The sequence below is a fragment of the Plectropomus leopardus genome, chromosome 18 (assembly GCF_008729295.1).
Source record: "Plectropomus leopardus isolate mb chromosome 18, YSFRI_Pleo_2.0, whole genome shotgun sequence".
Lineage (NCBI taxonomy): Eukaryota > Metazoa > Chordata > Actinopteri > Perciformes > Serranidae > Plectropomus > Plectropomus leopardus.
Window position 1 is genome coordinate 248967 of NC_056480.1, and position 17447 is coordinate 266413.

Here is a 17447-nt window from a genome sequence, read left to right on the forward strand (position 1 = left end):
GCCCTCTTCTTAACTGGGAAGACCATGTTTGCTGTTGTAGTTTGAAACAAATGAATATATCTCAGTAGTGAAGACACATACACACCAACATGCTATAGTGTTCACATATTTTATTTTTAAAATGTTAGCGTGTCATTTAGCTGACGGCGACTTGCAGGAGCAACCCATGAATTAGCTCTAATTTCTGCATCGTGCTCCGTGCAGCCAAACGATAATCAGCGCCAAAGCTCAGGGCTCATTCTTTCCAGTGCAGTGAAGTAATTGTGTGTCTTATGTGTCACTGCTTTCATCTGCCCACTGAAGTCGTATTGGATAGCGGCACCGAGACTCTGCTAGACCGAGGAGGAGGCTTGAATTCCGACACTGTAGAGACTTGTAAGGAGTGATACACTTCTTAGTTCCTGTCAATGATGAATGAAATGACTGCTGAAGAATGCCCTCGCCACCCCACCAAACACACACTCGCAGCCCTCTCCACCCCTGAGATGTTAAAACATGCTGCAACCTGAATGAAATATTCTCTTATACATCTGGAAGATAAGAAATCGTGTGCCAGCGGGTGCAGATATACAGAGCTGGTCTCACACGTACAGACCATCGCAGCAGTGGGCCAACTATGTGTCAAATTCATACTGGAGATAAAACTTAGTGCAAATCAGTGGCTGATGCTCGTGTTTCTACCTACAAGTAAAGCAGTTAAGAGATTTCACTTAATCCAGTTTGAAGTTAAACCATCAGGGTTTTGTTTTTACAACCACCTGTGCTTTATGGCTGCGTCACTGTTTTCTTCAGCTTTATGTATTCAAGGAACGGTTGTCGGGCATGAAGTCTCTTTTTTTTTTAACATCCACACCCGAGAATCTCCCAATGTGCCCACAATCATCTTTTGTTTGCATTCTGTTGATTTAACATTGACTATGTTGCTCAAGAGCACATTTGGAGAAGAGAAACCAGACTGGATCAAAACCTAATATTTGTCCAGACCGTGTATGACACCCCAGAGGACTTTTAGTTTGAAATTAGTCCGATTAGGAAATGTCCTATTTGTTGCGACAGCAGGTGGCTAGTTAGCCAGCTAATGTCACAGTGGTTGCTGAAAAAATGTATAAATGTTTCATATGTAAATAACCAACTCAATCTTTGTGCATCATCTGTATTTACTAAGTCAGTCTGATTTTATGTTTATGTTAGAATTATATCATACGTGTATTTAAGCACTGGGACTACATGAATTGTGTTTTGGGTTCAGAGTGAAATGCTAATTTTCAACACCTGTCCACGGGAGGATTTTTTAAAATTTAAAGAAGAAAAAAGAAAGTACATCCACAAAAATACATCTGCAAATACTACAAATACACAAAAATGTATCCTCAAATCTGTACACAAAATTGCTTCTGCAAACACACAAACAAAAGTACACCAATAAATAGAACAAATGCATACACAAAAATACATTTGCAAAACACAATTACATCCACAAAACACAAAATAAAATTTATGGTTCATTCCCAGCAAAGGACTTACAATTAATTCCATATCTCTTCCCTCTTTTTTCTAAGAAACAAGAACATAATAAATATATACATGTTTGTAATACATGTGGTATTAAAACAACAATGAGTGTTTCACCAGGTGAAAGGTGAAAGAAGCAAGAAAAAACACAGTTTTCAGTTAATGTTATTTTCCCAGAAAAAGAAGTGTTGATGTTGAAACTTTATGCCTCCTGATTAACATTATTGGTCATTTGTTATTTGTAAGTTTAGATGTGACCAAAGTGAAATGAGGATCACAGAATTTAAAACGAGCACTGAAGTGATTATACAATTACTCTTCAATAAAATGCCTTAAAGCAGATTAAACTGATAGATCAGCACAGACTGTTTTGTTTTCCATAAAATATCTTACTATTGCATATTTTCTTTTCTAAACTTTCATTTATTGAATTACTGTTTTCTTACCATACATGCATGTTTGCAGCAGAGTGCCTTGCTCATCTGCATTTTGGCAGCATTTTAAAATTCTGATTATTGGGCCTACTGGGATTAAAACCAGCACCTTTACGATTGCATAGTTTTCCCACACGAACTCACAGAGGTTTCCTAAGCTCTGTGAGAAAGATAATTGGCTGATAGAAATATGGTTGTTTCCTAATTCGGTTGGCCTTTGGCTCGCTGTGTGCCGGACTGGCTTTTTGTAAATGAACTGCTGTTGCCTCATTAGAGTCGGGTCTGTTTTATCACCCAGTAAACTGTTGAGACAAACAACAGAGTGGGCTGTTATTTTTCATCTGCTAAAACTAAGTACCTCGTTCCTCCAGGGTTTAATTATACCGTGTTGAACTGAATTAGAATTAATGAAACACTTTGTAATACTCTGGGACAGAAGCTGCACATCAAATTGTCCTACTTTCAACCACTGCAGATTGAACGTGTGTGCGCTGTAGGCGGCTGTGTACATGCTTTACATCCTTTTTCTGTCTGCTTCATACTTCACATTAGGAGTAAAACATTAATAACAATATGTCACTGCATGTTAGATCTCTAACCACCAGAACAGGAAAGAGACCATAATTACTTACAAATTTTGCAGTGCTGCGTGAGACCGTCGTTCTGTTGTAAATTTCTGTTGTCGTTTTCTGTGTTTCTGTCTGTTTCTTTAGTTGCGGATGAGTTTATGTGTAAAACTCCGGCCATAGCCGACATCGTTATTCTGGTGGATGGCTCCTGGAGTATCGGCCGCATCAACTTCAGGCTGGTCAGGACATTCCTGGAAAACCTGGTCAAGGCCTTCTCCGTGGAGTTCGACAAGACCAGGATAGGTGAGGAGATTAAGTTTCAGGTGTTTAAATGTACAAACTATCTTCATAACATTTGGAAGATTCATTCAAAGTGTCTTATTTAGCATGTTGTCCAACTATAGTTTCCACCTTTATTTTAAATAATACTTAAAAGTTTTCAAAGATGCCAAATACATTGCATTGCAGAGAAACTTTTTTGTCACCACACCACACCAGATTCAGTCAACTCAACCTCAGTGGAGTCTGCAGATTCAAAGGTCAGGACCCAGACAAGACTGTAATATCCATGTGTCCTTTGACCTTAATGTGACATGTTTGCAGGCCTGGCTCAGTACAGCGGAGACCCCAGAATCGAGTGGCATCTCAATGCTCACACCACCAAAGAGGCTGTGATGGACGCGGTGAAGAACCTGCCGTATAAAGGAGGAAACACTCTGACAGGTACAGCACGCAGCCGGCCAAAACCCAAGCCTCCCTCTCAGGTTATTATGGTCCTCCATACTCATCACAGTCAACAGATAACGCCTCAGAGGTCGCCTCGGACCGAAGCCAATCCTCCACCTCAGCTTATTAAATTCACTTCAGTGCAGTTCATTTCAGCTTAGTGTTAAAACGTTTGTGACCTCACAGCGGGGAGGCGATAAGAGCAGACTGAGAGTCAGAAGGTCGCCGCAGTTCAATTAAGGTTTTCACTTCAGTGTGACCACACACAGCATTCACACATTAACAGCAGCTCCATTCATATTCAGCAAATATAAAAGTTAATTTAGTCTTAACCATCAGTCTGTGCTGATTTAATTTGCAGTTTTACCTTAAAAACCATCACCATGAGAAGGTGCAGGTGTAAGAAAACGCTAATATACAGTCATTTCTGGCTTCCTAATAGTCAAGATGGCGTCAAACATGACAAAAACAGCCAAAAAACCTATTACCCCATTAAAGAAAAAAACCCAGCAAAAAGAACATTGTATATAAGCTACCCCCCCCGGTTACCTTTAAAGTGTGAAATACACACTTTTTCTAGCATGACTCCGTTGCACAGATAATCCAAAAGAGATGAACATTTTTGATGAAGTAAAGAGTGCCGTGTGTGACAACAGCAAAACTGTGTCAAAACATCTGTTTACAAACTCTCACACAACTCGTGCAGTAAAATCCAAGTCTCCTTTATCCAGTCGTAGGCTCAGTACTTCACAAACACATGCATTTTTGAGAAACCTTTAATATTTAAAACACATAAACAATCTCCCGCTCAGACAAGCGGCGTGCCTGGGTACACACGTGCATTTGAACTCAAGCAGAGCTCAAACGCACACACGTAGGTGGAAGTGTTTTTATATTTTATGTTTTAGTAAAACTGCATGTGTTGGGAAGTACTGAGCAAACGACTGGATAAAGAAGACTTGGATTATACTGCGAGAGATGAGTTGTGTGAGAGTTTGTAAACAGATGTTTTGACATAGTTTTACTTTTGTTGAACATGGCCCTTTTACTTCAACTCATGAAGACATTTCTGTTTTTGGACTCTGTTTTTTCACTGTGGAGGCATGCAAGAAAAACAGACTTGTAACTGATACACAAATGGTTGTTTTTTTTTAGTTTAGTATCTCTTTAAGGTTATTCTGGTTCCCAGGGGAGGGGAAAAGAAAGCCTGACCGCTCTGACTTCGATAGACAAGGCCAGATTTCATGACAGATTTGCACAAAACGTAAGCGGTATTTTTCGAAATGTTGATAAAACACAATTGTTAAATGAACACGTTTCCACTGAGGGATGTTCTGCCACTTCTCCTCTGGTGATAACATCCCAGTAACCATGGTGATGGATATTCATAACATTAGCAGCTTTATTTCTATTGCAGCCACCGCACTAGCTGTCATTATTTCCAATCCAAGGCCACGTAGGTGTCTTATGTGAGCGATAATGTTAAGGTGAGCCCCTCATACGTGGGAGCGGCCACGTATGAGGGATTTCTGGGAGCTGATAGTCCACGATTTCACAGAGGAAGTGTGGATTCAAAACTTCTGATGATCCGCTCGACTTTCTCAGAGTTATGTGATGCAAAAACAGCTCTTGTAGCTCCTGCTGCATCACCAGACCTAGAAAAGACTAAAAAGTGTTTTCATTGTAGATTTTCTGCAAAATGTAGCTTTTTTGAATTGCCGAACCTCATGCAAGTGTAAAAACTTTTTACATGACAAATGGGAGGGTTTTTTTCTAAATTGACATGTTTGCATTTGGATTTTTTTTTTTTAATTTTTGTTTGTGTAATTTTAGGGTCAATGGAAACCTGCCTACTGATGCACTTGTTTACGCTAGATTTCTAAATCAATATGCAATATGTATGTTCATCTGAAAAATTCATTGACACAAAGCTAAAAAGAATTTCTTACTGTTTCAGCGCGAACAGAATTCAGCATATTAAACAGAAAAATCGATCCCTTTAGTGTATTTTATTTACCAGAAGTTTCTGTAGTCGTTTGGATGAACAGTGCGTCAGTGCAGGTTCACGACAGCCGGTGAACCTGCAGAGTGACAAGAGTCAGATAAGCGGATCAGTATCCAACATTTAACCAACTTTGTATCGACTGTTAATAAACAGTCAGAGTTACTTGAGAGTGTTTTGGTCAACAGGCTGAATTAATGAACAAGAAGCCAGCGGGGCTTAAAACAGACATAAAATAAGAGCGTCGTCATTATTGGAGCCAACAGAACTTAGCTGCTCATTATGTGAACAGACTCATTAGACTGAACACTTGTCGAGCTATTAACGACACTTCAAACCCATCATGTTGGTGAAGTCTTTGAGCCAGGACGCCACAAGTCATTTCAGCTGTCCTTACTCCACCTCAGAGGGGAACAGAAAGAGCAATCATACTGTCAGCCGCAGATTAACCCGCCATCGCAGCTGTTCTTTAAGTGGCTCTAATGTTCAGATGACTGTCGTCTTAAACAGTAGGTGTCACCTTGTCCAACAAATGATGGACGCAGCGTGTCAAAACACGGAGAGGGAACATGCAAAAAATGTCTTATTTTCCAGACTGCTGCACACTGTGATTGATTTCAGAGATTTAAAACACACTTGATGTTACATCATGACTCACTTCTGCTTTGCGTTTAGCGTTCGTCCTGACTTTGGCATTGTAACCCCACTTTTGGAGGAGCATTTCACAAAAGTAAAATCTTTTTAAAACTGCATTACACTTCACTGATTTGGGGAGATATGAGATTTTTAATAATAAGAATAGATAGAATAGATTTTATTTATCACTTTACATTTGGAACAAATCTCAAAGTGCTACAAGATAAAGTATTAGCATAAAAATAAAAAGTCCTTGTATGAAAAGTGCTCTATAAATAAAGTTTATTATTATTGTTATTGAAAACTTTTTATCTTAAAAAATGTGGTTTTACTTGTTTGTTTTCTGCACACAGAAGATGTGTGGCATAGTTTCACCTTATAGGCTGCAAACTTTAACCATAAAACCTTAAAATAAGCATTCACAAAGTAAGTCTTTACTAGAGTTTTCTCATGTTAGGATTAAAATTCTCCCTGCAACCTCAAAAAGTATTTTAAATGGATGACATCTGTAAAAAGAACAGGAGCATAAACACTTGTAGTATTGTAGTTGTGGACGTTTTTTCAGGAGTTGGCACTGTAATAGTGTCTGTGTCACGCTGTATTCACTGTGTTTCTGTCTGTGTGTCTGACCAGGTCTGGCTCTGACCTTCATCCTGGAGAACAGCTTTAAAACCGAGTCTGGATCCAGGCCCGGCGTTCCCAAGATAGGCATCCTCATCACGGACGGGAAGTCCCAGGATGATGTGATACCGCCCGCACAGAGCCTGAGGGATGCTGGGATTGAGCTGTTTGCCATCGGTGAGCCACACCTGCACCGAGACTGACAGCTCAGACAGACACTAATACAAAACAAAAACACTGTCTAAGATTCAACTGATGCAAAATATTCCAAAGACCTGTCACCTGACTGCAAATATCTGCAGCATATTCGGAAGACGTTGCTCTTTAATTTTCCTTAGACCTGCTGTCTTTACAGATTGATGCTTTAAATCACAAACAAAATCTTGACCTTTATGTTTTTCTTCATAAAGGTGAATAAATGTTCATTTTGATGAATAACAAGTCTCCACAAGTCGATTTTGATGCTGCACTGAAATAAACTAAAACACCTCCAAGGAATGAAACCAATCTTAAATCTTATGTTGTGCTGTGGAAAACAGTAGGCAGGGAAAATATTTGTTACTGTCCTTACATGAAATGCCAAATTTCTGTTCATTTGACGGATTTTAGTTTGTAAACCTTCATTAGAGAGACATTTTTTAACCTTTCAGGATTTCTTTGAAGTCAGGTTGCTTTTGGCAAAGCACACAGACAGCAGAAGGTGATGAGAGGACTCCTGAAAAATGACTTTTAGTCGTTGTACTCAGCACTCGGGTCAATTCAGTTTGACATGTTCATTCAAATTAATTTGAAAATTAAGTATAAAAAGCAGTTTTGGAGTTTGGGAAAATATTGTTCTTAATTTAAAAACTATTTTGGGGAAGGCACGTTTCAGATTTTGACAAATTGTCCCCTTTAGGTGAATGAATGTCTTTATATTCATATACATGTCATGTACATTAAAACCCTATTTAAAACACCTTTAATCAGGGACTGCACAAGGTGCTTGAGGTGCTTGAAGTACTTGAATTCATATACCTTGAAAATCAGGCATTGTCAACTTTGTCTTTAGAATTATTTGAATATAATGGAGAGGAGACCAGACTGATGCATTACTTCATGAAATGTATCAGATAAATGTTTCAAACTAGAAAGTAAAACTAAACTAAATAAACTAAATAAGCAGCAGTGACTTTTTAAACCCCGGTAGCACGTTTTCTCCATTTATGAATTTGCACTATTTTCTAGTAACAGATGTTGATGGAGAAACCAGTTTCATTCTAGAAAAAAAAAGTTTCACTGTACTTTACTTGAAAGGGGCATTTAACTCGCCCCTGTCTGGTCGAAACCTGTTTAAAGTTACCACTTCCTGTCAATCTCATCACACTCTCATGTCTTCAGGTGTGAAAAACGCAGATGAGAACGAGCTGCGGGCCATCGCCTCTCCTCCCGAGGAAACTCACGTCTACAATGTGGCGGACTTCAGCGTGATGAGCGACATCGTGGAGGGCCTCACCAAGACGGTCTGTGACCGAGTGGAGCAGCTCGACAAGCAGATCAAAGGTTGGTCTCAGCCGAGTCGCACGACAGGACAGACAGCTCGGACTGCGATTACTCTGTTTGTGCCGCCGGTCATAATTATGACTGCAGGAGATCCCAAAGCAATAAAAACTCAGTCCCCATCTAATATAATGTAGCCAGACGTACCGCCGCCCTCATGAAATGTACATACACACACAGGCTGCTTAATAAAGCAGGTAAACATTTAACAGTGTGACACTTTTTGATTCAGAAAAACGAGTTTTGAAGTTTGCACATAAAATGATTCAGCAGGTGTGAACCATCTTTGTCGCCATTTGCTCGGACAGTTTTTACGTGAAACCCAACATGGAGAAAATGCAGCGTGTGCTTCTCTTCTGTTCCAGGGGGAGGACAGCCTGCCCCCCCGCCCACCTCTGTGGCGCCACCTAGCAACCTGGTGACATCTGACATCACAGCTCGCAGTTTCCGGGTGAGCTGGACCCACGCGCCGGGCCAGGTGGAGAAATACCGTGTGGTGTTTTACCCAGCGAGCGGAGGAAAGCCAGAGGAAAAGGTACCTGGATTATTATTTTTTAACTATTTTAGTGGAAATAGGATCTAAAATCACAGTTATAAGCAATAAAAGAACCATAGTAGCATTCATTCTTTTGCAGCAGAAAATTAAGGCCTCCTGTCATCACTTTATGATACTTTTTTATTCATATTATTTAGCCTTTATTTAGCCAGAAAAAATCTCTTAAAAACCTCTTTTTCAAAAGTGTCTTGGCCAAGACAGGCAGCAACAAAAGTTACAGACAACATGAACAAAAATATACAAAAAGTATATCAAAAAAAAGTTACCACAAAGAATGACTAAAAAGGTATGTTAATATATGGTATAACTAAACCACAAAAACAATCAAAGAAAACATATAAACAATCACAAAGCTGTAATTATATAAGCATGGGAGATAACAAAAATCCTGTACACATATCGATCGAAAATGAAAATTAAAAAAAACACATTACCTTACGTGCCGTGTGAATGTAATATTTTCTGGTCTTTCCCTGGGAGAAAGCAGAAGGCTTTTGATTTCCTCTTGTTTTTAATCATGTTGTTGATCATAATGACCTCATTGTGCGACGTTACCTGCGGTGCAAACATGTGCGGCTGCGCTATAGAAATGAATGATGAATCCATCACAACACATTTGCACTCTGCTCCTAAAATGAGCATATTTCTAAAACTAAATAAATGATTGTTAAGATATATTTTTTATGTTTCCACATTTTAGAAAAAATTTTGATCACGTTTTGTTCATTTATTTTGTAAGTATCATATTTTGTATTATTGTCTTGAATGACACAGTCTTAATACTTTTATCAGTTATTGTGGTTTGTTGACTTACATAACCTTTAAGATGATGATGTGTGATGTGATGTTGTGGATGTGGATGAAAAATAGTTGATCATGATGTTTTTTTCAGCCTGTTCTTTGGTGCTGACTCCTCATACAGCTTGCTGTTGGTCGTTAATGGTACCTGTGAATACAGGCTTTCGCTGAAGTTGTCTTTCATAATTTAAATTAATCCAATCCACTGGTTATTAAGTGGTTCATCTGTTTCTCTGCCTCCTTATCAATGATGAGGGGTTTTCCTTTTGTCACCTTAATTGGTGGGACTTTGCTCCTGATTTCCCAGCAGAGGGTAAATAAAATGCTGAGATACTGATGTAATGGCTGCATTTTAATTAAGGCTGCTCAACAAAACCGTTTAAGGTCAATTTGGCGAGTTAAATTCATTTCTCAAAGTGATATGCAACATTAATGGCAACGATTCTGCAGAATTTGCAATCAGGCGTTCATAAAACCCAGCGCCTCTTTCTGCTGTGGTAAAATATATTCTGCTACCTTAATGAAACAGCCATTAGCCTGATTTATGGTAGGGCGCACTACACTTTTTTTTTTTTACTCAAGGTCTTTTTAGGGGAATTAAAAGTCATACAGAATGCAATAAATCACTAATGCAGTTGGGAAAAATGCAATTTACCTTCCACTCATGTTTCTGCTCCATTATGTACAATGTTGTAATCAAACGGTTAGAAAAAGAGTAACAGTTATTAATAATATCAATAGAAATCAATTGCATGAGCAGTTACATGTACATAATAATAAATTCAGTGGGGCAGAAACTGCACTAACAATAAAATAATTGAGATTGCGTTACTAGACAATAAAGAAACAATACAAATAATAAATACCTGATTCGTAAGTAACACCTCCCCAAAGTAATTAATTAATTATATATAAATAAATATTGTAAGAATTTTAAAAAAATGAATTGAAAATGGGGACAGTAGTGCAAATCTACAAGGCAAGGCATTAGCACATTTCATACAACAGGGCAATTCAAAGTGCTTTACAGAGCAATAAAATATAATAACAGAGATGAGATATAAAAGGTCAGTTACTGAATTATTTAAAAAAAACACTATTAAATATAGCAAAAGTGCAGACAAGAGGTGCAAAGAAAAATTTGTTTTTAAATGATTTAAAATAAGCTAACAGTCATTATCGGGTGGAGTAGGTAAAGTAAAAAAGGAATGTTTTAGCTTTCACTTAGAAGTGGTCAACAGTATCACCTTTTCTACTGTTTCACAATAAAATGCCTTAAGTCAACAACTGATGGGATTCTGTCGACAGAGATGTTGTCAGAGGGCTTCATTTTGAAACGAAAACAGAAAAGTTTGGGGAAAACAGATACATTTTTATTTCTGCCTCTCTGTCACAGATAAAGATATTGAAACTGTCGTTAAAGGTGGTATTAAGTCAGTATGATTATCAAAACACCATTTACACTGTCTTATTCTGCCGACAACCACCAAAAACCCAGCAGGTTCTGAGACGCTCACACACGCTGCTCACGCAGGCAGTGAGTCCCAGGCCTTAGTCGCAGCGAGGTGTCCCTGATAAACTGGCAGCCGAATACGTTCTGCAGGGGTTTCCCCGATGACTTAAGTGCAGCGTCCTCAGCCGTTTGACGACCTGTGCAGCAGATTGATTAAAAGTTGGTATGAAGTCTCTCCACCTTTATAACTAAACATCCACGCAGTACTGTAATTTTTCAGCGTTGATATTTATGTTTATACAGTTCCCTCTTATTTTTATCCAGTTTCCCTTTGATGTTTATTACAACTTGAAGCTGGAACGGCCCAGTTTCCCCACAAGGAAGGCTGAGGTTTCATCAAAGCTAATCTGATCCAGTTACACTCAATTTAAATCTCTTTGGAGACGAGCTGAATGCCTACAGCAACATGTGGTGCATTTTCGACCGTGCAGTACGAGGCTGCCTAATAAACAGAGGCCTTTTGGATATTTCAATTCTTTTTGACGTACAAAGTGCTGCAGTCTGCTGCAAAGAGCACCAAATCAGAGCTAATTAAAGTCTTTCTTAAAATAATAATGCTATCAGAGATTTAGCTCCCTGAGCACACAGCTCAGATGACTCACAGTAATGAACACGACAAAACAAACTTAACTTAAACTCTGGTTTTTCATTCCTGGATGACACTGTTCAATGATTCAAAAAATTACAAAATAATAATAACTCTGGAAGATTTTCATTTTAGAGTGTAGAGCGGTGCTGTCGTGTCCAGGATTAACCCCTCGCTATGATCTCTCCCTCAGGTGGTCCTCGGGACAGACAACAGTGTGGAGCTGAGCTACCTGAACTCTCTGACTGAGTACCAGGTGGCCGTTTTCGCCGTCTACCGCAGCTCTGCCAGCGAGGCCCTGAGAGGAAGCGCCACCACATGTAAGTACATATGTTGACAAGGATACAACGAGGGACATGTTGGAGGGGGGTCAGTGGGTTTACCTGAATGGGCTTTGGTTAGAAGCCTTGAATAAGGTCTTGGTTAAAACAACCTAAAGACAAACGGGACAAACAAACAAACAAACAAACAACCAGAATTTCTTCAAATTTGGTCCCAACATCCACCTGGACTTCAGGATGAAGTCATTACGGTTTGGTGGTCAAATTTCAAGGTCATTGTATCCTTGTTTATCTCACTCTCGTGAAAGTGATATCACAAAAACACCTTTTGTGTTTTTTTCTTCAATTTTGGCACAAATGTTTCCTTGGACTCAGTTAGGATTTGGTGGTCAATGGCCACTGTGAGCTTAAAGAACATGTTTTTGTCCATAACGCAAGAATTTATATCCTCACTATGACAAAATTTCAGACAAATGTCTAATGGGATAAAATAATGAAGTTAGGAGATTTTATGTCCAAAAAGTGACATCATGATGTTGCTCAAAAACATATTTTTTCGGTCCATTAGATAATGTCATATCAGGGACAGAAGGGGACACATTTGGTCTGATACTGAATAGTTGAAACTAATCTTGGGTGTCCAACTTGAAACGTCAAAAGTATAGATCCTATCTGTATGAAAGGAAATTCTCAAACGAAAAAGATGCTGACACTAATTCTAAACGTGGAAGCTTCAAGTTTTTCAAGCTTAAACCTTGAAACTTGAAGCATCTATGTTTTAGAAATTGCTGCATCTTCTTCCGGAAACATCCATATTGGATTTATTGTCAGCTGTCATGGCTTCATGAGTGTGGACAGACATGGATGTAAACTGGAGCTGCAACTTTGCTGGTTTAATGAGCCCACTTTCCCTATCTGCATAATAATTTCCCAAATTTTTACATTTTTGGAACCTTTCAAAAAATCCCAAGAGTATGGAAGCCCATTTGCACCAGAGTGATGGAAAAAAGGTCCCGTAAGTCATTATAAAGAAAAGCTTTATTGAAATAATGATGAAGTATCTCAAAATAATGACTTGTTATCATTTCCCATTATTCTAGGATGCTGTAAGAGTACTTCAAGTTACACAGTGAAGAAGACGTTGTTTTCCTTTATACCTTCACTGTGAATGAAGAATCAAAAAATGGAGAAAATTCTTGATGAATTGAAGTAATGGGGGTCCAAGTTACAATATCAAAAAACATCCGTTCAAATCTATTTATCCAAAAATATGCTTAGTACGTCTAGTACAAAACTACCATTTCTTATGAGAACTGTACAGAAAGTAAAAAAAAGTCATTATTTTGAGAAAGAATTTATTTTGAGATACCAACCCATTATTTTAAGAAAGTTTCTCCACACAGGATGTTTTGTTTTTCATCACACTGGTGAATATTTGCCTCCATACTATCTCTCTACGATCAAGTATCAACAGGAGGAAAATAAACAACTGGAATGAAAACAGCAGAATAAACCCAGCCGATACTTTATTAGAACATAGAGCTCTCTGAATTGCTTTGTTATTTTATATTTGCTAAATAATAAATACGCCTTTCTTTGAACAATATTTGAATAAACCTATGCTCTGAATATATATAAAGAAGAATAAAAAGGAACAGCACATAATGAGGACACTCGCTTCCAGAGGACACATTCATAGCTGGTTTAGTAGCATTTCGACAGAAACACTGATCGACCTGCACATATATCTCACGAATTTGGGCCACAGCAGCTTCACAGGTGTTCCATTATGCATTCGATCCCCGATCCTCCACCTCTGACAGGACGCCTGTGGTGAGCTCTAATTCTGGTTGTGTTGCCCGAGGCCCCGTCACGAGGTCTGAAACACTGAACCGCAGCCTGCCGGGATTCTCCGGCCTCTCGCAGCCCGGCGCGCGCTGATGAATGACGGGGAATTCCTCCCCGTCTGTGGAGGATGAATGCTAAGTTGCAAGTCGACCTTGTCCCAAAGTTAATGGGGTTTGGCTGCTTTCATTAGCTGCCACTGCTGGTTGAGCTGCACCGTCTCTCTCAGGCAACAAATGAGACGTGACACTAAGCGCTGAGAGATGTGGAGGCGTGGTGCTCTTTGTGTGTGAGCGCCTCTCAGAAAACACAGGATGTAAAACAGAAGAACAAAACATATTAAAGTGACAAGTGAAGAGTTGACGACCAAAGTTTGGCTTTTCAAGATGATTTGGACTTTTAATATTTTAAATTACAGGATTAATTGCACCTTAAACTTATGCAGTTTTATTTATGTGAATTTCTTAAAATCCCACCTGAACAGTTTAATTAGTAAATGAAATGTAAAAGAAAAATGATCTTTAATTTTGGATTTTGTTTTTTTTTTTCTCTTGCAGTGAGATCAGAAAGTAACCTGGTGACACTGACGAGCTGAAATACACCAGATTTAATAAAACTTGAGCACTGGCCAGACTGTTCCTGACATTTAGATTTATTTGAACTTACTGAAGATGGAAGTCTTGTAAAAAAAAAAAAAAAAAAAAAAAAAACCTAAAAGAAGCTGTAGGATTTACTTGCTGTCAAAGTCAAAAACTCAGACTGCTGTATTTGTGACGATATGATCAGTGTATAATGTGTATTGTATAAACATGGATGTGTTTTTAAGACGTCTGTGTGTGTGTGTGTGTGTGTGTGTGTGTGTGTGTGTGTGTGTGTGTGTGTGTGTGTGTGTGTGTGTGTGTGCTGCAGTGGCGCTGCCCATGGTGAACGACCTGGAGTTGTTCGATATCACTCACACAGCACCATGATGGTCCGCTGGAGGATCGCCGCCGGCGCATCTGGATACATGATCCTGTACGCTCCGCTGACTGAGGGAGACCCTGCAGACGAGAAGGAGGTATGGAGTGTCTGTCTGTCTGTCTGTCTGTCTGACTGTGTGTGTGTGTGTGTGTGTGTGTGTGTGTGTGGGTGTGTGTGGGTGTGTGTTAGGGTGTGAAGGCAGGAAAAAGAAAGCTGCAGGATTACAGGAGACAAATTAAAACAGCTCTACAGTTTGGAGCAGGACCACTCTTTGCTGAGTGAACAAGAAACGAAAAAATCTGAACAGAACAGCAGTGTTTTCCTTAAGTTTACTGGACTCTCCCGGCCCCTGTCCTTGTGGGACCCCTTCATGCTGCTCCTACTACCAACCAAAGAAAGAAAACTTAAAATAACTCCCCTTTCATTTTCTATGTTCTGTATAAATCTTTAACTTGCTTATTTATCTATTCAGTCAGTCAGTTTGTGACTGAGTTCAGGAGGAGTATTTCCTCTCTGACAGCCTGGTTGGATCAAAGTCTGTCGTCCTGTGCTGAGTCCAGTGCTGCTTGTCAGGGGGCGCAGTTTGAGCAGGAGAGCTGGTGAAGTTACAGTCCACAGTTGGATATTTGTGCGTTAGCAAAAAAGTGAAAACTGTAACGTTGGTAAGAGGATTAATCCGCTGAAAGCTGGAAACTAACAGCTCTCCAGTTCATATTGCAAAGTTTTCTAAGTCACGCTGGTGCTTCGTGGTGCCAAAATGTGAATAAATAGTCGCGATCTGAGCCCTGCAGACACAAACACTCAAAGCCTCATCTGCTCACACTACTGCAGCTACCACTTATTAAGTCAGACTGTTACTGCGGCGCCGTTAAACGTGATGATTTATTCTCTGTCAGCTGGAAACAAACTAACAGCTCTCCAGTTCGGATATTAATAGTATTTGCAAGTCATAATGGTGCTGTGTCTGACTTTTCATACCCAAACCCGTCCAAATGACAGAAGAAGCCCATCTTTTAGGTACGCGGTCCTCCTGGTCTTGAGTAGGCCAGTTGGCGTCAGTGTCTTGGACTGAAGCCGTGCATTGAGTAGATGCCCCCTGGCCCACATGGACGCAAAGCATTATCAGATGACGGTAACAAAATAAACAATCTAGTAGGGCTGAGTGATTTATATTTTTAAATCTCCTAAAAAGCACTTCATTAACGCTAAACTGGGAGACAGGACCAAACATTACAAGTTTTTTTTTTTTTTAACCAAATCCCCTCTTCGATGTGAAAATATTGTAGGAAATGGACTATTGGTAAATATTAATGCCTCAATTTTTGATCAGTTATCATTAGTAATGTAGAGAAAATGGGTAAAGGCAAGTATTCAAACAAGTGTCTGATGTGTTAAGAGAAGTACATAACTTTACTGTAATGCAAAAGGAAAAACACCATTTATTCAGGATGAATATATAATATCTAAGACAATATATAGTCTAATTTCTCTATACGTTCTAATACGTACGATATACTATATATAGCGCAGCATGAAACAATAGGCTTTTTTTTTTTGTCCGATGATATATATCTCGTCACATGATATGTTTTGTCGCAAAGCCCTAACAGCTAGTGTTGGAGGGAGAGGGAAGAAGAAAACTGAATATTGACTGAAAAAGGAAACTTCTGGACAGCCACACTGTGAGAACAGTATTTACAGGTTCAAAAACCATACCAAAAAAAAAAACAGGAAAACAAAGATTAAAACACGCGGGTCCATGACAGGTGAACTCAGCAGCCAAGGAAGATGAGACAGACGAGGAAGTGGAGGAGAGGTGTGAAGGGCACAGCCAGTCTTCTGTATCCCTCTCCCATCAGACCTCATTACGTCTGCCGTCACATTCCCCCGCAGGCAGAAAGCAATAAAAACAATCTAGGAAGGAATTCAGAATCAGGATGGATGCTTTCCAGTGGCGAGGATGAGCCTGGCTTCGAGGCTTTGCCGTCACAGCCCGGGCCTGGCCGACTCGTGCTCGTGTGGCTTCCACTCGCGGCCACGTGGGGACTCGTACGGGCCAAAAACAGAGTCACATCCGGTCCAGTTTGACTCAGAACAGTGCTTTCATCCACCAGTGGTCCAGTAGAGCAGCAGTGGGCTTCAGTACTGAATGAACCCAAGAGAGAGACTGAAAGATGTGAGCAGCTACAGAGAGATTTGGCTAAAATGGGCTCTGAAGACCCGTGTCCCTAAAACCGACTGTTTTCCTGCCAATAGAAAAACAAAAGTGACAACAATTCAGTGTGTTTGTGACAGAATGAGTTTCTTTCAGAGAGGAGCTGCTTCTCCTCAAGCCAACACATAATTTCAGAAACAAAAACCTCGACTCAAAAAGCACCAACTTTCGTCTCAGGGTACAGAGTCAGAGATAAAGTAGCTAATGTAGCTAATGTAACTCTGACGTTTGTCTCAGTGGAGATTTTGATAGTGATTGTTGATTTAGGCCCTGATTACATGGAGATGTATTGTTAGAGATATATTATCTGCATGCCTACATGCCTGGTAGTTTTTAGACAAACATAAAAATTTAAATATCCTCCACTTTTCATCAAAAGGAGCACTGCTCATCAGTGTCAAACTTTACAGAGGCAGCCAGTCAAATGAAACAAAAGGCTGGATTAACTGGCGGTATTTTGATGATGGATGTGCAGATGAGGTGAAACAGTCGTATATTGAAAAATGTAGATGAAAGGTGGATATTAGCATTTAAAAATTATAGCGAAGGTCAGCCTGTTATTTGATTTGGGTGCATGAATAGCCATTTCTCTCTGGCTTTTTGATTTTTTGATTTTTTTTTTTTTTTTTAAATTATTATCATATAATCATCTCA

At 39.4% G+C, this 17447-nt stretch overlaps 1 protein-coding gene across 1 annotated transcript in view; it reads left to right on the plus strand.

Annotated features, from left to right (window-relative positions):
• The window catches only part of LOC121957675 (collagen alpha-1(XIV) chain-like), a 206127-nt gene that overhangs the window by 64866 nt on the left and 123814 nt on the right, over nucleotides 1–17447 (plus strand). The window contains 8 exon segments of the mRNA XM_042506398.1: nucleotides 2660–2818; nucleotides 3119–3238; nucleotides 6513–6677; nucleotides 7881–8042; nucleotides 8405–8574; nucleotides 11686–11812; nucleotides 14528–14571; nucleotides 14574–14675. Coding sequence (XP_042362332.1) covers nucleotides 2660–2818; nucleotides 3119–3238; nucleotides 6513–6677; nucleotides 7881–8042; nucleotides 8405–8574; nucleotides 11686–11812; nucleotides 14528–14571; nucleotides 14574–14675 — 1049 coding nt within the window.